This window comes from Lachnellula hyalina (genome assembly GCF_007821495.1).
Source record: "Lachnellula hyalina strain CBS 185.66 chromosome Unknown contig00091, whole genome shotgun sequence".
Lineage (NCBI taxonomy): Eukaryota > Fungi > Ascomycota > Leotiomycetes > Helotiales > Lachnaceae > Lachnellula > Lachnellula hyalina.
In genome coordinates, this window is record NW_022157205.1 from 53,646 (window position 1) to 74,512 (window position 20,867).

Here is a 20,867-nt window from a genome sequence, read left to right on the forward strand (position 1 = left end):
GGCTCTGTCACTACAACCATCGCTTGAGGCTCCCTTCTGGGCTCGACGGGCTTTAGTAAGTATAATGGGTCTATAGGCGTTTGCTTCATTGCTAGCTCGAATAGATGGATCAGAGGAAAAACCCAAAGAATGTATTATGGATATGGATATCATTGACTCTGTAACTTGATCTATCCGATCAACTTACATCATCATCTCGCACCACAAAAGAAATCCTATTTTTTCCCTGAAGACCACGCGACCATCACGACACCCATAGACGCCTAGAAGCATTATCATAAACTCCGTTCGATTTAACACCTCATGGATATCTATAGATACCTCATGCGCAAACCTCGCTATATATTTGCAAGGCATATAAATAATTGCCGTTTGGTTTTGAGTCCCGTAATCCCATGCTGGACCAGACCTCGCCAAGTTCCAGAGTTATTGCCACCATGCCATCAACAAACAACAGAGATAAAAAAAAGCCAATAGATATAAAGGGGTATGTCAAAAATGCCCGCCTTGTCTTCCCGCTTAACAGATCTGAACAGTATAAAAGGTATTTTTACATGAGTATACGTGGGTAGTAAATAAATGCGCAGAACCGGCCATGTCGTCGTTATATAATGTAAGGTATATAGCAGATAAATCCAAGGAAATTGTGAGGCCGGGTCGGGTAGTACAGGGCGATATGAATTGTGTTTGAACGAATGAAAGAGATTTAGCTCTCTTCCATGATGCCTCCTTCACCTCCGCCTTCTTCTCGCCACTCTCGACTGCGTTCTGTGAGGCGCTTGACGCCGGAAACTCGTCCGGACCAAAGACTCTCAATGGGGGTACGGAAGGTGTAGCCTCGCTGGCTGCTGATGACTCCGATTGCCTGGAGAACAGCTTTTCTCGAATCTCGTCCAAATACTGCAGGGTGATTAATCCATTCTAGGCTGGATTCAAGCTCTGAATCTAGAGCTGCAACAGTGATGGGATCGATCCCAGGAGAAGAGTTCATTTGGAGAGCATCATTCGAGTGATGACGGGGAATAGGGCCTCCACTCTGATTAGAAGTGGCAGCATTAGCAGAGGTGGGAGACGGTGTTTGACGACGGTCAGGTGTTGTGCTAGTGGTTGGGGATAAGCCTTCCGTAGTGGAAGCTCGGTAAGGTGACTTCTGGGACTGGGAAGGTGGTGGAATTGGAGGCAGACCACCTTTGCCCAAACCCTTAAGGATGGAGCGGGTCTCGTTGAGAAGATGCTGCGCACGATCATGTTGGCCCCTTGATACCAACGTCAGAGCACGTGTGAGCATATCCGAGGTGAGGAGTTCCATTCGTCTCTGAACGACGCTGGGATGTGGGGGAATATGAGGGGCATTGGGCCAGGCAGATTTCTTTTGATTTGGTGATGCGGGAAGCATAGTGATTGCGAGGAGCGATGGACGAGGAAGATGCGTGAGCGTCCCGTCGCGGAGAATATCGCCCCATGTAAGGTCGGCTTGGATGAGAGGAACTTCCTCGACAGATAATGTGCGCTGATCTTCCTGATCAAGAGGACCTCCCAGTGCTTCGAGTCCCGAGACGATTGATTCCCAAGGGTCTTGAGGCAATTGCTCTTGCGAAGCGTTATCAGGCGCGATAACAAGTTGTACAAGGATATCTCTCTTGTCGCCAAATCTCAGATCTCCCAACGAAGCTTCGGCATCTTTTCCGGTGGCTCGTTTCGTGATCTGTAGTGCCCCGCTGATTTTCACGAATTTTGCTGGGGATCCCTCGGGTAGTCTCATCTTCAGCTTCACATTTTGGTGAGACATCGTTTGCAAAGCTCCGAGGCAACCAGCAAGACATTCTCGCAACATCATCCAGTCCTTGACATAGGTGTACGATGCCTTTGTTCGTGTTGATAGCTCGATCATCGTATCTGGCTTGTGGGTCATTCCGAGACCAAATGAATGAATAGCGATCCTGCTATGGTTAGTAACATGCAACTAAGTAAACATACAACATAAAAAATAACTTACTTTGCTGCCTCTGCTCTTGATACAACGAAATCAACGCTCTCAGGATCTGAGGTCGAGGAGTCGCTGATCAAGAGTATGGTGGCTATCGGGTTGTTCGACTTCCTTTGCATGAGGAGATCCATTGCGACGTTTGCGCCCTCAACCACATCAGCTCTGTGACTCTTCTGTCCCATGGGCCTGACAGACGCTAAGACATTAGACCATCCATTCCAACTCTTCGTGGTCATGCCAACCAGGGGAGCTGCGCCGTTGCTTGATCCGAATGTGACAAGACCCATACGATCGCGCTCTCCAAGATTTGAAACCATGAATTTGAGCGCATCTCTAACGAGGCTGATCTTGACTCCTTGCATGGACGAGGATATCGGGAGCACAACAACGATATCGACCGGGACGTGGATCGTCGGAGGTAGACGAACTTCTCTTTTGTTGGTATACTCAGTGGGGGCAGTCGTCGCGGATCTAGCTCCACCATTTGAAGACGAATTCACCGAGGGATTTCGCTGAGGAGGGTTAGTAACCCTTTGCCAGTCTTCTTCGTCTGTCTCTGACAGGTCATAATCCGGGCTGCGAACAGGAGATTCGACAGCATTTAGGTCGAGTAAAGCTTGTTTCCATAACTTCAACTGATTTCGATTTTCGAACTTCAGATGGAACGAAGGTAGTTCGGCTACTGAAAGGCTGAGGGTAAGAATGTTGTCTTCTACTGGTCTGAGATTAGACATCGTGATTTTCTCGGTCTGACCAAGGTTTGGTTTACCGCCAGATTCTATGACCTCATTCAAGTGCTTCTTGATCAGGATAGATCCCTTCAAAGTGCATCGAGTAGTTTTCTGGTTTGGCACTGTATCCTCCCAACCTTGCGGGATTGCTACTCTTTTCTCCTTCACACAGATGAGCATTTCCGCAAAGAGAAAACACTCTAATTCTTGCCAGGATTGCCTGTCCTTTCCAACGCGAATTGTGCCATATAGACGAAGCTTTCCAAATCTAAATGGTTAGTTGAATTGTGCTTGAAAGATGGTCTTAAAATACATACCTGTTAAAGTCAAGACCGTGCCAATTTTCTACCCTCAATCGCAGGTTTTCTGTGATATCTTCCAATACTTCTTGCGACTCGTAGGGATAGAAACGGGGGGCACTTTGGGCAGGAGATGGGGGTCTAGCATAGGTGTCTTCAGGTCTTAGTCCAGGCAAAGGGGGTGCCGAGCGGAGATCATCAAGATCAGGGCGCCATTTATTGTCGGGAATCTCCACGGTGACTAGGCAAGTTAAAGTTTGCTGTTGGCGTGATCTATTGAGAGTCGGGAATTCTGACCGGACGCTGACAGACGGCGGGGGGATTGGATTCCTGGAGACACTTGATCGAGGACTGATAAGACCAGAATCCATAGACTGCGCATCGTAATCGTGTCGCCTTTGAGGACCACTCAGTGCGCTTTCAGAGTAATTCACAGATTGTACGCCAGTAGTCATTGAATCGTTTCGAGCATGCCCCTGCGGTTGCGGTGGCTGTGGCTGCTGCCATCTATCGCCTGAGTTTGCAGTGGCCACAGAGTTATTTCGGGTTTGTTGCCAAGTGCTATCGCCGGCGACCTCTGCTGAATCACTTCGAGAGTGCCCATTCCGTGAAGAAGCCCCATATCTATCCACGCGCTCCCTGCTGTCCTTACTATCTCCCGAAACACTGGTTCTGGCATCCCGACTGTTCTGCCTGCCTTGTGGTCTGTCCGATTCTCTGCTATGCGGCCGCGCGGTCTGGCTATCCCAAGGCACAGGCGTCGTCTGTTCTGATCTCATTGACTGGTCGCTGGCGGAGACTGATCGCACGATGTTACTTAACTTCTCTGTATCGAGCATCTGTAATCAGCATCTGGCACGGCAATAGGGAACACACCAGCAACGAAGGTCTTACCAATATCCAGCACATTTCCTCCCCTACTCGTATCAAGACCGAGGGGTGCATTGCAAGTTGGGCAATATTGGGACTCGAACTCCTTGATATATTCGTAGAAGCAGGCTTCGTGGGAGACATGGCCGCAGGAAAACTGTAGGATGCGCTCTCCTCGAAGGGTATGCTCTAATGGCTCCTCGCAGACTGCACACTCGCTGCCGACAAACGTCCTCTCGCGCCTCGTGCGGCTCCGATCCGTATCCAACATTCCTGCCATCCCTCCGCCTGCTCGCCGCCGCAAGTCGTTCGAGCCTTTACTGCTGCCGTTCCTCGGGTGCGAAGAGTCGACTGATGATGGCTGTCGAGACAATCCAAGACTCTGGAGGGTGTCTGAATGCATAAGATATATCAGTCAACCAGTCGCGATAGGGGTCATGAAAATAACCAAAATCCGAGAACAAGGGCAGGTGCCGGCGATCAATGGATCGCGAATGAAATTGCAAATACGTATGGGTATGGATTTAGGGGTATGGATGAATAATGGGTACAGATAATGGATTGTTTGTTCAGGTTTGACAGTGCAGAAGACGGGGCAAGCCAGCAGGCAAATAGGGAGTAAGCAAGCAAGCAAGCAGCGTACCTTTTTTCGGGTGTAAGCCTGGAACACGGGCTCCGGGTCCACTGGGGATGACCTTGTCCTTGTCCCTGCCCTTCTCTCGCTTCTTAGGCTTGTCACCTCTTCCCAGCAGTCCAAGCTCAAACAACGCCCTAACCTGCTCCTGTTCTCGCTGTTCTTTTCGAGCCGCTGCTGCTGCTGCGACGGCGGCGGCGACGGCAGTATTGGTATCGGATGTTTCTCGCAGCTCTTGGTTTCGATTGTTCGCAACGTTGGAACCAAAAAGGCTTTTCGACATGTAACAATGCTTGCTGCAAGTGCAGGCGGACGTCTATTGGTGGTGGTGATGTTGAGGTGGTGGTGCCCGTGCCAGTGCGTACGAATCGTGGGCGTAGGTTCTGTTGATCTCGCGGGGCGCGGATGGATAGATGACTGTACTTACGGTACTTCTTTCCGCCAACTATTGCAGTTGTTCCGCCAGGATGCTATATTCCCCAATACAGTAGCTAAATCAGAATCCTATCGCGAAATTCGATCCTGCCAGCAATCGTTGCTCTTCCTTGCAATTAGTCCCTTCGTGACAGAACCGTGGCCGTGGCGAGAGCGGACTGGGAGGGACCTTGAGATTTGGGCCCCCAGTGGGTTATGTACAGTAGAAGCACAGGCCGAAAGTATCAATGTGGTCGAGCCTCGACCCGATGGAGACGCCGGGTACAGAACTATAGCGCTGCACGGGTAGACTTGTACAAGTCAGGATAGTCTTGGAATTCGTGTTGAAAAGATCTGCGAATGAGCAGTAATAGAAGTAATTGACGAGTGGATGGATGATGGGGACTACAGAGAAGTTTGGCGCACCGCCTTCCAGTTGTGGTGGAGGTTCGGTCTTGCTGCTGCATGCATGAGCCTTGGAGCAATAGGGGAACTAAGGTAATGAGGCAAGCCAAGGAGCTCAGTAGATTCTTAATAGGTGGCAGCTGAGGCGTGAGATGGGACCAAGTCAGCATGAGGTTGAACAAATACAGATACAAGTTTGGAGGCTTGAAACTTGTACTGTAGTCTGATCAGGTGTAATACAAGCAGGAGCAAGAAGCGATGCCTACCGTACCGGCCACCACACCTCCCATCGCCCGGGCTTTTTAGAGGTTCGGGAGGGGATGGGAGGAGGCGCATTTCTGAAGGCCCTGGTCAAGTTTGGCTGTGGACTACGGAGTATGTGGAGGCATGGGGGTTGTGACGCGAGGTGCAGAACAATGAGGAATTTCCAGCCCGGCAAGCAATTTAAGTTGGCTGTCACGCCAAACCCTTTTCTTCCATCTTAGCAGCCTATATAACTGTACAAAAGCTGTCTACCCAACCCTACAGCAACACTGTATTATCTCTACGTTATGCGGAGAAGCTCTCGGGACTCTGCTGTATCTAGATGACAACGCCATCTCCTGGTCACTTCTCCAGGGCGATATTCTCGAAGAGGCGCAACCTTCCTTCGTTTCGGTAGATAGCTATACAGAGTTCACTCCGGAGTACAGTACGGTAGAGTAGAGCACTCCGTAGAGTATCACAGGAACCGAGTACTTCGTACGAAGGTTGTTCACTGCCAGACTAGACTGCAAGATGTCGAACTACGGAGTACTCGTGCAGTAGAATGAACCAAACTGCATTAGTTAAGCCCAGTAGGCCGGATTTGGCATCTGGCGACAGGGAAATCAGGAGACACCGACAGGGGAAGAAATGCTCGTGCACAGCCTGAGATTTACGGGAGAAATGCCCTATTAGAGCAGCAGCTCCTTGTAAATAATTGACCCGCGGAACGTATCTATCACTGCCATCAGTCAGCATATCAGTCAGTTCACAGTGCTGTTCAAAGTGCAGCTCCGGGAGATACTGCCGTTGAACTCGTCCACCTATCTATTGACCCTCATTCAGAGTACCGATCTGCCTGCATAACGATGCAGGTTCAATAGGTTTTCAACCCCTGGAGCCGTTCATGGCCTTTTTGTAGCGGCATGCCTGCCAGGGCCACGTTCAAAAACCAATAGACTACCGACTTTTCAAAACCCTGTTCCCCGAGGACCCTGCTACCCGTAACTGAAGGCTGGTGACAGGGGTTTAAAAACAAGAGACGATCGCATTGTACCGTACGGACTCCGTATTGTTTTTACAGGTGGAAGCTACAATCCGTGGTGTAAATAATGGTCCTTTCTTAAAGCCGTGCTTTAGAGTGTTCTAGTCTCACGAATCTGTAAAACCCCACCCCTTCTCGACACTCAAAGTTTCTGGTCTTGAAGTATTGGCAAGGTCTTTACAGTGAATGATCTCCTGTTACTGCATCTAATGCAGGCCGGCATTTGACAGGGGCAGAATCCGAGTAAGATCTCGCAAATACAGATAGGCATCCGAAATTTCGGTTCTGTGTTCTGACTGAAAGAAGTAACCTTTACGCTAGAAGTTTCTCCTTTTCATTAATGATACGGGATGGGCTGAGACTGATTCGGTAGGACAGTCGATGTTGCAAGATCGCCAGCGCCAGCAATAGTGTATTAAATCTCCGATTGATAGCTCAACGGTGCTCGGGTCTTTTTCCAAAGTTCTAACTTCCAAGATGAGTGCTAATAATAGCTTCCTGATCAGTCCAAAATTGTCCCACCTTCATCTCCAGATTGCCCAAACTTGTCCTTACAGATCTCAATATAATGAATCAAGAAAACTCAACGCGCACATGGCAAATCCGGCAGTCAATTTAGGCATTCAGCATTGTCCTAATTTGGAATGAATTTGGGGTATATCATCAATTAATCAATGGGGTAGTTATGAAGACTTGACAATCTTTCAACTCCAAACTCCAACCTAATAAATTTTTAATAGATGGTCTATTAACTAATTATGGCAGAGTCACGCAGAAGGCAGCTGGGCTGAAATGTCGCAGATTCAAATTTGGAGGTGTAACGTTGATAATGCGCGAGAAAGGCTGAATATGCGTAACAGAAGGATTATTTCTGAATCCTTCACCTTTCTTCCGATGTAGCCACTTACAGGCCATCCAAGGTTCTACCTTGTTCGTTTGTGTGCCCCCCTTAATCACCTTGATGATATCAAAAAGGTCATGATAAGGACTCCGGCGCCATCGCACCACCTCGCACCGTTGTCGCCGTGCCTCTATTGCGCAGGACATCGATAGACTTGAATTGAAGCTCAACTGCCGATCATGGCCTGCAAGAACGGAGTTGAGAGGTTATCAGCAAAACGTAAAATCAGTTACTTTGGATGTAACAAGAACAAAATTCCAAGCTGTTCAACAACATCTAATGGCTTCCCGTTCGCAGGAGCAACAGATTCGTTAGACGCTAAATACTGAAGTATCTGGTCGATGTATTTTTATTTCCACAAGAAAACCTGAAGGGACAACTCCATTGACTGACTCTTGCTAAAGTATTTCTTCACTACCGTAGGTCAGGGGTTCATCATACCCATGCTGATACTCGGTGCTTCTTATGGTTACGCACATTCCTTCCCCACCATCATCTTGCATATGCTACGCCCCCAAACTTCGCTGAAGTAGATATCATGAACCAATCCCCCGCCATAACTTCAATGTCACCCATCCTCCAGGATTCAGCTCTCTTATCAATCTATAATTACTTGCAGCGAGGAATTTGCTCTGGTGTCATCGGTGAAAATCATTCGCAAGCATTAGACAACCTTCGCTGACCCCCCTAATTATAGGTGGCACATATACGAAGTACATATTGGCTTCACCTCAGGTTCTGAATCACACACAGCTGGATCGCCCTGCCTATCCAGCTGGATTTGGCATCTCGACATCATTGGATATCGGACACTTTACTAAGGACAGACTATCAGAATTTCCATGAGGCGAGGCATATTTCGATTCTTTTTCGCGGGGTTTGCCTGATTTCGGGCCCCGAAGTTCGGGGACGTCATAGGCGCCTTTTTTTTTCTAAATGCGCTCGCTCTCGGTCATGTACTTTGTTTCTTGATATAGTATTTGCCGGGGCATACAGTCTATGCCATGCCGTGCTGTTTTGAAAACCGGACCCTTCTTTCTAATATATCGTTGTGCCGTTTTAGGACTACCTCGTTCTTAAGATCCACCCCCCATCTTTCAAACATTACTGTGCAACCAACCACTTCTCTCAAAGATAGCTTGATCTGATCGATCGCGCAGAAAGAACGTGGCAGCCTCGTGGTGCGATCGGTTCCAAGATTTGACGTTACTAGTGTAGCCTACTACATGACGCCGTCGTAACTCGTACTCGTAATTTGTAACCTCTAGTTGGAGTAGCAAGTGATTCGGCTCAGCGGAGGGCAGCAACCTAATAATACAGTTTAAGGTTATCTCCAGTGTACTATTCACGCCAAAGAAGCCCAAAGTTACCGAACAGGAACGTTGATCTCGCGATAGTTTCCATGTTAGATTATGCAACAAACTTGATAAGTCGCACATCTTCATGAGCTAGCTACTCTAGCAACTCAAAACAACGGGTATTCAGTCACGGGATCAAGAGCAAGACAACAATATAGGTCTACTGTGGCTGCATTCCCCGAGTCGTGGTCTCATTCGACAAATGCGAATCCAAACGTCCAATCTAGAGCGAGTCAGTATTACTGCTGATTTGAATGAACTCTGGACCATCGAAGCACTCATTCCAATAATCTCTCTATCTAGTAAGCTTCATCTCCTCTCCGCCCATGATCTCATCACATCGATCTGGCTCTAGAGACCGCTCTAGAGTTTCCTCCACACTTTGGTATCACTCATTTGCCCCGCGTGTGATTTTGTTTGCACGCCGCTTTGCCAATAACGTCTAGGCTTAACGTGCCGCTTGTCATCCCGCCTCATGAATCGAATAACGCTAAAAGATAATCCGCGATTAAAGAACGAAGATTCGATAGAGCATCGCAAGGGCAAAAATGCTTGATATGGACAAGGTTTTATCCAGCGGCCAAGTAACGGTCCCACACCACTCGACGTGATCTCCGGGGATTACAACAGTTTATTCTTGGGCATAACTAGTCGATAGGAGGATTATATGAGTTAACCATGAGACCGCTGGATTTGTGCAGCAAGCGTGTTTGAAACTTTTGGGCATGCATAGTTCGTTGTTTCCCCTTCTGGAAGGTGTAAATCCTTCAGCGGAAGTTCATGCACACCATTTGTGTTGCGCCACACAGCCACAAGACCTACTACTGTGATACTGTCAAAATTGATGATGAAGTGATTACCAGCCATGAGCAATGCAGTGGCTTTTCAGCATTGGAAACTAAAGGCAAAGAGGTAGTCTGGTCAAAGGACAACTCTCTCCCTCTATATTCTAATGTAGAGATGAAAATCTATATGCAGTAAAGGATCCTACAGTATAGTATTTTCTCTATTCTTGTCAAGATCAAGTCTAAACTGTTTCTATTATTAGTCTTTCAGTAGTACATAGTACAATTACTCTTCAAACCTCAAGTCCTGGTTGTCCGTTTCATAACCCCGCTACCGATCAAACCTCCTAACACCACTTCCCATTATGCCCCGCTTCCCAGCAACGACATCCCAGTCTCTAGGAATCACGATCCCTTCAACATATTTAGCTTCGTCGCAAAACTTAGATTTGTCAAGCCTTGGCCAACTGTCCCCACAGGTTGCCCGAACGGCATGAACGGCAAACGCAGGTCCCGCCAAGCAGTCATCCTTCCGCCTCACATGGTTGAGACACCCGTACTGTACATCCTTGACGCGGGAGGATTCCCCAAGCCAAACTACCCAATCCCGACAGATGTGGGCACAGCAGACGCATAAGCACATCACTCACAGACGATCACAGCATATGGAACAGACGACAATCGTACGGGACTCGATCTTGCTAGGAACGCATGGCTCGCACCGACCTTGGAAACTTAAAGGCATGAAGGACATCATAATCCGAGCTTCGATAAGGTTTAGGATCCTGATGCTTCCTCCAATCTTATCATTACTCTTCATCCCTTTAGAAGTTTCCTTGCTCATCCGCGAAATGGTTTTCTTCATAATCTATCCGATCTTACATAAGTAGTGCGTTACATAAGTCGATTGCTGAGTTCCATATCCTATTCGTTTCTAGTTGGAATCGAAACCTAGAAGTCTATGTAGTTACTTCGCGTTCAAAGGGAAACCATAACCTCGTCTGCGTTCTTCTCGTGCTGTCTATACCCCAGTACATTTCTTGATTGGTTGAGCCGTTTTCCGATATCTACAATAATGTCCAACTCCTTGTTGGGTTTAGATCTGAGGTCATGTGTATAATCATTGACTTGCGGACTCCTCAAAGTCGAGAAGTGCACCTCCCAGACTGCACAACTCTGAGAAAGACATGGACAAAACAGCCCTCCGCTCGCTTTCCGGCCCGATATGGGTTATCAACGTACCAATGTAGCGAAGCAGTCAGTTTATTCAAAGTACAGTCACATTTACCCTCTTGCTCGAAGTGGTAGTAAGAACGCTGGATAATCGTTAGTCTGAATTACAGTTGATACAACTCTGACACTACCAGTCGCTGTCACAATTGGTTATAAGTCTTGATGTACATGTACGAAGCACGAGTGTGCTGCACATTGTGTCATTTCGGCGAGGTTGTGGCGTTTACGCCGCAATCGTCTGGCGTTTTTCGGCAGGATGACGTGAGGCAGGCGTTATTGAATACTCGTGGTGGCGGTGGAAGGTGGTGGTGTGGTGGGATCATTTGGTGTCGGTCTTTTCGGGGTGAGATGGATGTGTGTATTCGCGTCAACAGGGTCCGGTGGCTAGAGACGCATTGGGGAAAAGCCATCATGACGTCTTACTACAGCCTTGCGCTTCTATCCGTCATACTTCTGTGGATGTGAAGATGGTTTCTCCGAGAACTGTATTCCGAGCCACCCTATCTTATGGCTTGTCTTGTTTCGTATCTAGGAGGATAGGTTAAAAACTACTATGCTTCTCTGGTGTACATCTTCACATTGAACTCATAGCGATTCGAAACTCGGACGCAAATTTGAGCACTACTCTTGGCAATGCTAAAAGTATTTGTTTGCCCCGTTGTTCAACTCTCGTTGTATATTCTCTAAATAAGAATACTAAAATGAGAAGTTATGGTTGATGCTCTTTTTATCCGATCGATTCCAAGGAAATTAACTCACTAAATCATCTTTGAGTGGTGGCTTTCCCCATCGACTTCGCTCTCTATTGCTTCCATTCTCTCTCCCTTTTATATTCGGTCCTAAATTTCTATCCTTTTACTTCCTAAGCTCTGCAAGCAAGCGCGCAGTACTCATATCGTAGGCAACGGCATTGACATGGAGCTCCCTTTCTTTTACCATATTAATAGTCCCTATGAGCGCTCTCTATGCTGCTACAAATTCCTTGCTTACAGCCCCCTTTGTCAAAATCAGATTGCCAACGCTCTAGTGTCTCTTGGAAGCTGCAAAGCATGGATTATACAGTTCGTAGTCGCGTCATCGGACAGAAATATCTGAACTGTCAAGCTATTATCTGAACCTCAGTATGGCTCAATAGGGTTAGATCGCAGGTGGTCCCCAAACTGTATATAAGTGACTTGTTCCTCAAAACCTCTTTCCTGCCTGCGTTTGTCCTATTATTAAGATACAAGACCTTGATCTATACTTGTCCTTCACGTGAACAATATGCTCGGCGCCCGGGACAAATTTTCCAAGACTATAATGTCTCTCTGATGTTGTTATTCGGCTTGAAGTCTGCTTCCTAATGAATAGGCTCACAATTTCCTCATGTCCTTGCTGTTCGGCACCAAAAGGGGGTCCTGTCCATTTTCAAATTCGTATAAATGTCAGCGCTACAGATTAGCAAAATCTAAACACTACTTTCAGAACCGCATTTTGCCACATAATGCTTAGGTATTAGACCATAAGCGAGCAACACCGAAACAAAAAAGGGGGGGGGATGGTCAAGGAACTCTATTTTGCAGCACTAAGTAGCCCCGTATAGCTTACCCTCTCAGGACAGCTATCTCTTGTCTTTTTATTATTCGCGTCGTCTTTGAGAAGCATAAAGTTTACTTATTGCTGTCTTTAACAGTAAGTAGAAATACACTTTCTCGTAAACCTAGAATAGCAGACTGTAGCGTCAAATCTGCAGGTTCTAGGAAATCAATTTACTACTGGTAATTGGTGTTCTTTTGATACATGTCTTAAATATCCATGCTGACTGAAATTTTGATTCAAGAATTAGATTCTAGTGAATCATGCGAGGGCTAATCGGCAGTTCCCCCTAAGCTTTCCTCACCCTCAAGCCGCAGCGGCCGATTGAAAACTACTTTTGTTGACTGGCGGATTGAGACTTAGCAACGTTAAAAATAAAACATAATAGTCGGTCATCTTTCTTCGCTCGCTTGTGAGTATATACTAATTCAGCCTGAAGCTAGCCTATAAAAATATCTACGGGTCAAAGCTCACTTCATTTCCGTATTTTGTTTGGACTGGCAGCGCACTCTACTTCCACATTGGGCATAGCCAGATTTTCACGCAAGCTGGTAGCGAGTAATCGTAGGTCGTTCAGACCCACCTATCAAGGATACTCCGTACCTACTGCGGGGAAGAAGGGGTGGAAATCCGAACGACATATAGTAGGTCGGTCTCGGATTAAGCTGAGTCCTCAGATCATAGAAGCAACTTGAGGCATAGCGAGTGGAACAGCAAGCCTTATTTCGTGGCTAGATATCCCGTATCCTCTCCTGATCTGATGTAGAGTACAGGACTGAAAAGAACTACTCGTACCACTACTCCGTATATGTTGCACTGTGTGGCTCAGCATCTTCTTTTCAAACCATGGGCGGACCTCCCGGATCGTCCCGCGGTTGCGTCACTTGCAAAAGACGAAAGCTTAAGGTAAGATAGCAAGCACATTTGTACGGTTCGGGTTGGATGCTGACCCTATCACCTGCAGTGTGATTTCCAGCATCCGTTCTGTAGCCGTTGTCGTAGGTCAGGATACAAGTGCGAAGGGTATGCACGCGCCACTGTTTTCGTCAACCGCGATGATAGCTCCATAGCCACGTCCGATCGCAATGTATTAAACGCAGCACGACGAGAGAATTCCTATCAACGCCGAAGACCCCAGAAAGAATCGGGAGCGAAACCTCTCAACGAGAGGGGGGCGGCTTCAACTTTAATTTTCGATTATAGCTATAGTAGCGTTGCGGCTTTACCCGCGCTTTGGCAGAACTTTATGGATGCGTGTGGGCCGAGATGGAGAGAATGGGATTGGGCTAGTGAGGCTCAACCTTGCTACCGACCTCTATTATGTAACGCCCTTTTCGCAGCCGCCACCGGCTCGGCTGGTCGTCGACGCTCAGACGAAGGGCTTGTGCTCCAAGCCATGTCGGCTTATTCAACTGCATTGCAGCAGATGTGTCAAAGCATGCTTTCCTCAGACCCACCACCTAATGGACTTCTGTTGACTGTCATTATGGCTTTCCAGACTTACGAGGTGCGTTGTTTTTCTTTTTTAGTTCTCTCTTTCTCTAGTTCTTGAGTAAAAACTAAGCTATCGCCACTTACTGATCGAGATCTTCATCACTAGATGTCTCAATGCACTGGCTCACTTAGGTCTTGGGCAACACATATTCAAGGAGCATTAGCTATTATGAAGTCGGAAGATCCAAAGGCTCGTAGGAAAGCCAGGAATCAGAATATCGTATGGATCTTAGTAGTAAGTGAACGAATATTACCTTAATATACAACCGGACGACTAAAGGAAAATAGTTGTATTTGGGGCTTTTATTACCGAAACCAACGCCTATGTTGAAGCCTGTCAAGCCCACTAGAAAACTAGAAGCCCCGAAACCTTTCTCTCAAACCGCTAGCTCCATGGAAGAGTCCCAGATAGAATATCAGGCAGAGTTAGTCGAGCTTCTAGATACATATCAACACCTGGAAGATGATTTCCAGAAGTTTAGTCTCGCATCCCCCAAATATCTAACCACTAGGACGCAGCAACTACTTGTTGATGCCGATAATTTCGAAAGGAGGCTAGTCTGCTGGTCCGAATGTCTGCAAGGAGTCAAACCCAGTGATGGTTCTGTTCCCCAAAACCAGGAAGCGAGCGACGACGAATGTTTCCCTACCAGGATCGTCTTCGAAAACAGATGGATTGCGCATGATCATGTTCATTACTGGAGTACGAAGCTTCGACTGTGTGAACTCAAATCAAGGGTGCTATATCGGACATCAAGTAAGTAACTTACTTTTGCACGGTACCAAGATAGAGCTAACCTTGTTCAAGGGTTAGATAAATGTCAAGACACGGGCGCCTCGGAGCAGGCTTTGGATGAGGAGATGGAATCTCTCGCAATCATGATATGCAAGTCACTTCATTGTTTTCGGGAACTGACAAACACATCGTTGGAAGCTCCCCGGGAGGTGTTATACCCTTTATGGATTGTTTCCAGACACTTCTCGAAGAGTCGAGGATCTGAATGGCAGTGGTGTAAGCGTTTCAGTCGTCTCATCATCGCGGATGGGTTACAGATTGCTGAGTATCTCGTCGACCCGGATCCTTGGACTATGAAATCAGCGGGGCTCGCTTCCGACCAATGCTTGGATCATAAGGATGGATTTATTGCTTTGAAGTAGCAGTTACTTACGAAAGTCGCGTATGATGCCCTGCGATCTGATTCAACAATGTTTATAAGAGATTTCAAAGGTTAAATATGGCTCTGAACTATGACTGTGACCAATTATCCAATGCATTTATAACCGGATGTAAGTAGTGAATTTAGCCATCGGCTCTTCCCAGTAGAAAAGCATAACCTCACAACTAAGGAATCTGATTGGTAAACCTTATTTAGAATGACTTTGATAGCAGTTCTCACTAATTAGAACTATTAAAACTATTATGTTATAATGCCACAACAAAATATAGATAAAAATTTGATGTGTTACAAAATACGAATAAAACCGGCCGTGAACCTCACCGCACTACCTGCATTTCGTGTTACACCAACGCGATCACTCACCATATCGGGACACGGGGTCAGGTGATAGCCGTTATACCGATACCCTACCATGCCAACTCCCAGTTCCTTTCAACACGTATTTCACTAACTCACCCAGCTGATAGAGGCATCTGATCAATGCCGCATCTAGAGTGGGACAAGGATCAAATACGTATACCCTTCCTGCCTGGCAGCGGAAGTGCATCAGATCTCCCGCAACGCCACATATACTTCCGTTCGCCCCCTCCCCTTAATCACGTAAAGCAATCAGCCTCAAGCGGACAAAATCTCAGAGTTGAAACAGTACTGCACTCGATGAGATGTAACTTGAAAAGGCTCTGATATCGCCCGAGTTCTATGGGGTTTCGAATTCCGTTCTAGCCGTTTCGAGATGAAGAGTGCGAGGTACTGCGGCCAGGCAGGCGACTAATGAGTGTCGGCTGTAAAGACGCAGTGTTTGTCTTCGCGGTCTGCATCTACTGCAATGCCGATGTTACTCAAGGGAGTACCGGCAGCTGGACATTCACTTCTTCATATTGCAGGTGGATAAAAGGGTTTCAGGAATTCCCAAATCGAGACATGTACTTACTTACCAAGTCGCTGTACATTTTACAATGCGTACGAGTACTCCCTTGCTGAATTAGATCGACGCATACTATATCAATCTTGGGTTATGGATCACCGCATTCAACTTCCTCAATCGAGAATGCCTCCGAATGTCTAGACGGTGGTGCTGATACCTAGAATTGTACAGTCTGATGAGAAGTTATATAAGAGTTTGTTGAGTGCACTGTGATTTGTTAGAGAGCACTTACTTGTTACTCAACCATCGAATCTCCAAACACCGAAATGTCGTGCCCTGTCCACAGCGAAGCCAATGGTACCGTCCTAGTGCAGGAGGCAAAAACTTCCAGTCCTACAAAATTAATTCCTATACCTCAACCACCAGATCATTACTTCGGACTGTTGGGCAATCTACCTGATATCGACCCAGAATTCCCCATGAGATCGCTCTGGCATCTCGCCGACCTGTATGGACCGATCGTGAAACTTAAAATTGGGCAACCCGTTGTCCTGCTCTCGAATCAGGAATTCATCAACGAGATGTGCGATCAAGATCGCTTTGAGAAGAAGCCCAACGTAGTTCTGATGGAGGTCCGAGCTCTGCTTGGGGATGGACTGTTCACTGCAAAACCTGGAGAGGCGAATTGGGGCAAGGCACATCGCCTATTGATCCCTTTATTCGGACCTCTTGGTATCAAAAACATGTTTGACGACATGATGGATATTTCCTCGCAGATGATTTTGAAATGGGATAGGCAAGGGCCAGATCATGCTATTGACTGCAGCGATAATTTTACCCGTCTTGGTACGTACCAAAGCTTTTCTAGTCCAGACACATACTGATTTAGAAAGCGTTTGACACGATCGGGTTATGTTCTTTCAGCTATCGCTTCAACGAATTCTATCTCGAGCAAGCCCATCCGTTTGCTCAGCAGATGGCCGATGTCCTGATCGAATCGGGTAAACGGGCGAGCCGTCCCGGGTTTTTGAACCAATGGTATTATACGGACGAACGAAGGCGACAGGAGAATGTCCAAAAAATGCACGAATTGACAGACGAGATTATCGCTGAAAGAAAACGCAACCCCCAGCCGGATTCGAAAGATCTGCTGAATACCATGTTGAACTCAGTGGATAGAGAGACAGGAGAGAAGCTATCAGACGAAAATATTCGCTTCAACATGTGTACCTTTCTGGTTTGTCAATATTGTTCCTTAATGGCTTCGTTGCTTACAAAAATAATATAGGTCGCGGGTCACGAAACCACAAGTGCAACTTTGTCCTTCTGCTATTACCAACTTGCGAAACACCCGGATAAATTACACAAAGCTTACCGAGAAGTGGACGAGGTACTTGGCAACAACATCTTGGAGTACAGTCACATAACTAAGCTCAAGTACATTGATGCATGCCTCAAAGAAACACTCCGTTTGAGCAATCCCATTGGCGCGTTCAATGTGAGCCCCAAGGAAGACACAATCATTGGTGGGAAATACTTCGTGACCAAGGACACCGTGTTGCAGGCCAATCTGAAAGGTCTTCACACCGATACCAAAGTATGGGGAGAGGATGTTGATGAATTCAGACCTGAACGGATGCTGGATGGCTGTTTTCAAGCACTTCCCCCAAACTCCTGGAAACCTTTCGGTAACGGGATGAGAGCCTGCATTGGCCGCGCTTTCGCAGAGCAAGAGATGATTATGAATGTTGCTCTTGTGCTTCAACGCTTCCAGATTGAGCTTGCAGACCCAGCCTACGAATTGCAGCTTAAATCTACGTTGACAACCAAGCCGCTTGACTTTGAGATAAAAGTTAGACGCAGACCTGGGAAAGTATTCACAACAGGAGTACCTCCTGGCATTCCTTCCGAAGTCGCCCGGAAGTACCATGATCCATCTGCTCATGTTGGGGAAAATAGGGACGTTAGTAGTAAACTCTCACCCATCACAGTTCTTTTTGGGGGGAACAGTGGGACCTGTGAGGGTTTCGCTCAAGATATTGATTCTAAAGCAGCGGGATACGGCCTCCAAGCAAATGTACGGAGTCTAGACTCCGCTACTGAGAATCTCCCAATAGACCAACCAATTGTGATCATTTCAGCCTCGTACGAGGGAAAACCTCCAGACAATGCCAGGAAGTTTGTTACTTGGCTGGAGCAGTTCAAAGGCGCCGATAAACTTGAGAATGTCAAATATGCAGTTTTCGGTGTTGGAAATTCGGACTGGGCAAGCACTTTTCATCGAATTCCGAAATTCCTCGATGAAAATATCGCATCTCGTGGGGCCACTCGCTTTCTGGAAGCTGGATACACGGACGTCAAGACTGATCTCGTTGGTCCTTGGGAAGACTGGTCGGAAAGGCTCTGGGAAACACTCGGAGCACATTCCGGTACGACAAGAGTGGCCGGTGAGAGCACAATCTCGGTTTCTGTGCAGAGTGATCAGATCACTCAGATACTTGGCGGCGAGGAAATGACGTTAGGAACTGTGGTTGCTAACAATGAGCTGGTGGGAACAGAAGTGGGACCTGCAAAGAAACATATGGAGGTCAGACTTCCAAAAGGAGACGAGTACACAGCAGGCGACTATCTCGTTGTTTTGCCTCGCAACCCAGAGCAAACTGTAAGGCGAATCCTCAACCACTTCGGACTTTCAGACACAGATGTCATGTCCATCACTGGATCAAGAAAGAAGTTCCTGCCCAAGACTCCAACGACGATTGGCCATTTCCTCTCAACAGTGGTCGAGCTCAGCACTCCCATCACGAAGCGCCAAGCCGAGGCACTCATGGCATATGCAAGTGCGGAAAGGCAATCTGCCATTGCAGAGCTGAAGGAGGACGCAGTTTACCAGACGTATCTCCAAGAGAGATACAGTATCATCGATGTCATTGAAAAGTTTCAACTCAATGTACCTTTCAGTACTTACATCGACATGCTGCAACCATTGACACCGAGGAAGTTTTCGATCTCATCTTCCCCAATATGTTCTTCAAACCGAAGCTCAACTACCGGTAAAGACCATGCCTACATCGCCTCCATCACCTATGATGTATTTGAGGCACCTGCTTGGTCTGGCCGCAACACCTTCTGCGGCGTGGCATCCACATTTCTTGCATCACGTCGCTCGGGCGACAAGATTCCCTGCTCCGTTCGACCCACCAAAGTAGGCTTCCGCTTACCTACCAGTCTTGAGACACCCATCATCATGATTGCAGTTGGAACGGGCCTTGCACCCATGCGAGCCTTCATCCAAGAACGCGCTGCTATCATTGAGGTCGGTGTGCGAAAGCTGGGCCGCGCGATCCTCTTCTTTGGCTGTCGCCATGAAGATAAAGACTACATCTACAAAGACGAGCTGCGCGAGTGGGAAACGAAAGGCGTCGTGGAGGTTAAGACGGCATTCAGCAGGATGGGAGACCCACCGAAGCATGTGCAAGATCTTGTTTGGGAGAACAGGAACAAAATTGCCGATTTGTTTCAAGCTGGAGCCAAAATCTTCCTCTGTGGAAGTGCAGCAAGACTCGGTAGGAGCGCAGCGGAGGTTTGCAAGAAGATTCATCGCGAAAGATCGGGGTGTGGTGAAAAGGAGGCGGATGATTGGCTTGAAACGATGAAGGAGGACCGTTATGTGAGTGATGTATTTGGGTGATCAAAAGATCAAGAGTTCTCCAGTCCATGGCCATACTGTATTTAGAACCATTTTCATAAAAAGTGTTTGTCACTTAGTTCCATCCCATCTATGTGTCTTGCCCAAAGCTTCCGCCGTTAAGCTTTTGCTAAGCATTGCTAGGCTATGCTAGGCTACTTATAGCAACGATCGCTTCCAAGATTAACACTGGGGCGGGATAACTAGTCTGGGGTCACGATGGCATAGCCAATAAGAAGCAATACACCGGCTAGAACATGCACCTCGCCGCAGGGCTGAAAGGGCCGCTCAGCTATCAACCTATCAAATTAATTTTAGTACCTGAAACTGGCCTCTGAGTGGTTAGCTCTACGACACATTTTGATTGCATTAAGGCACAAAGCCTTGGCGGCTGAAACAGGATTCCATTCACAGCTTTTATGACGCCGTATGAATACCCCAAACCGGTCGGTCTTTATAAGGCGCAAGTCTTCAAGAAGGCTCCCGGCTCCGTCGTTCAACACCATTATCCTTTCGCCATTGGAGAATTGGTCCTCTCACAAAGTCAGCCTACATTATTTTCTTTAGTGGAACAGCCTTGCCCACCTATCTTCCGCGGCGCATCACCACAGCCATGGATGTCACCGATCTCCTCAACCTAGTCGCACGAAAGACCAAGACGAAATACCCGAAGAAGAAGTCCAAGGTCAAGCCAGGAATCATCGCCGCAATAGTCGTTATCGTGATCGTTGTAATCATTATCGCATGCATCGTTGCGTTCTTCGTCATACGCAACAAAAAGAAGAAGAAGGCTGGGTTTGGAGGTGGGAAGATAGAGGGTGGACCAGGACACCATGTGGAGCAAGGAACACCAATGGTCGCCCCTCCGGGAGGCAATAACAGTTATCAACCCCTCCAGCATCAACCGGAGCACCTGCCACCACAGGGGTATCCGCAACAGAGCTACCCCATGGCTGGAGCACAAGGCTATGGTGAAGGAGGCTATCCTCCAGGACAACAGGCTACGGGGCATACGGGCGCAGCAAATGATTACTATCGGCAGCAGTGATTGATGGACGGGCGAAGTTATTTTGTAGGTTTGGTTTATTGGGGGAAAGGTGGAGGAGCACAAATGAATACATTGTGGATGTTGATTGGATCCATTTGCAATATCGATATGACT

The 20,867-nt window shown here is 47.4% G+C and overlaps 2 protein-coding genes across 2 annotated transcripts; one reads left to right on the top strand and one right to left on the bottom strand.

Annotated features, from left to right (window-relative positions):
* Window positions 1–706: 706 nt before the first annotated feature.
* On the bottom strand, window positions 707–4,804 carry LHYA1_G006215 (uncharacterized protein; the record flags this gene model as incomplete). Its single annotated transcript, XM_031151155.1, has 5 exons — window positions 707–1,940; window positions 1,997–2,986; window positions 3,036–3,843; window positions 3,894–4,280; window positions 4,531–4,804. The coding sequence occupies 5 exons, from the start codon at window positions 4,802–4,804 to the stop codon at window positions 707–709; spliced, it is 3,693 nt and encodes a 1,230-aa protein (XP_031004385.1).
* Window positions 4,805–16,343: 11,539 nt separating this feature from the next.
* Window positions 16,344–20,753, top strand: CYP505 (Bifunctional cytochrome P450/NADPH--P450 reductase; the record flags this gene model as incomplete). Its single annotated transcript, XM_031151156.1, has 4 exons — window positions 16,344–16,863; window positions 16,911–17,254; window positions 17,306–19,687; window positions 20,250–20,753. 4 exons carry the CDS (start codon window positions 16,344–16,346, stop codon window positions 20,751–20,753), a joined length of 3,750 nt encoding a protein of 1,249 aa, XP_031004384.1.
* Between the last annotated feature and the right edge of the window lie 114 nt (window positions 20,754–20,867).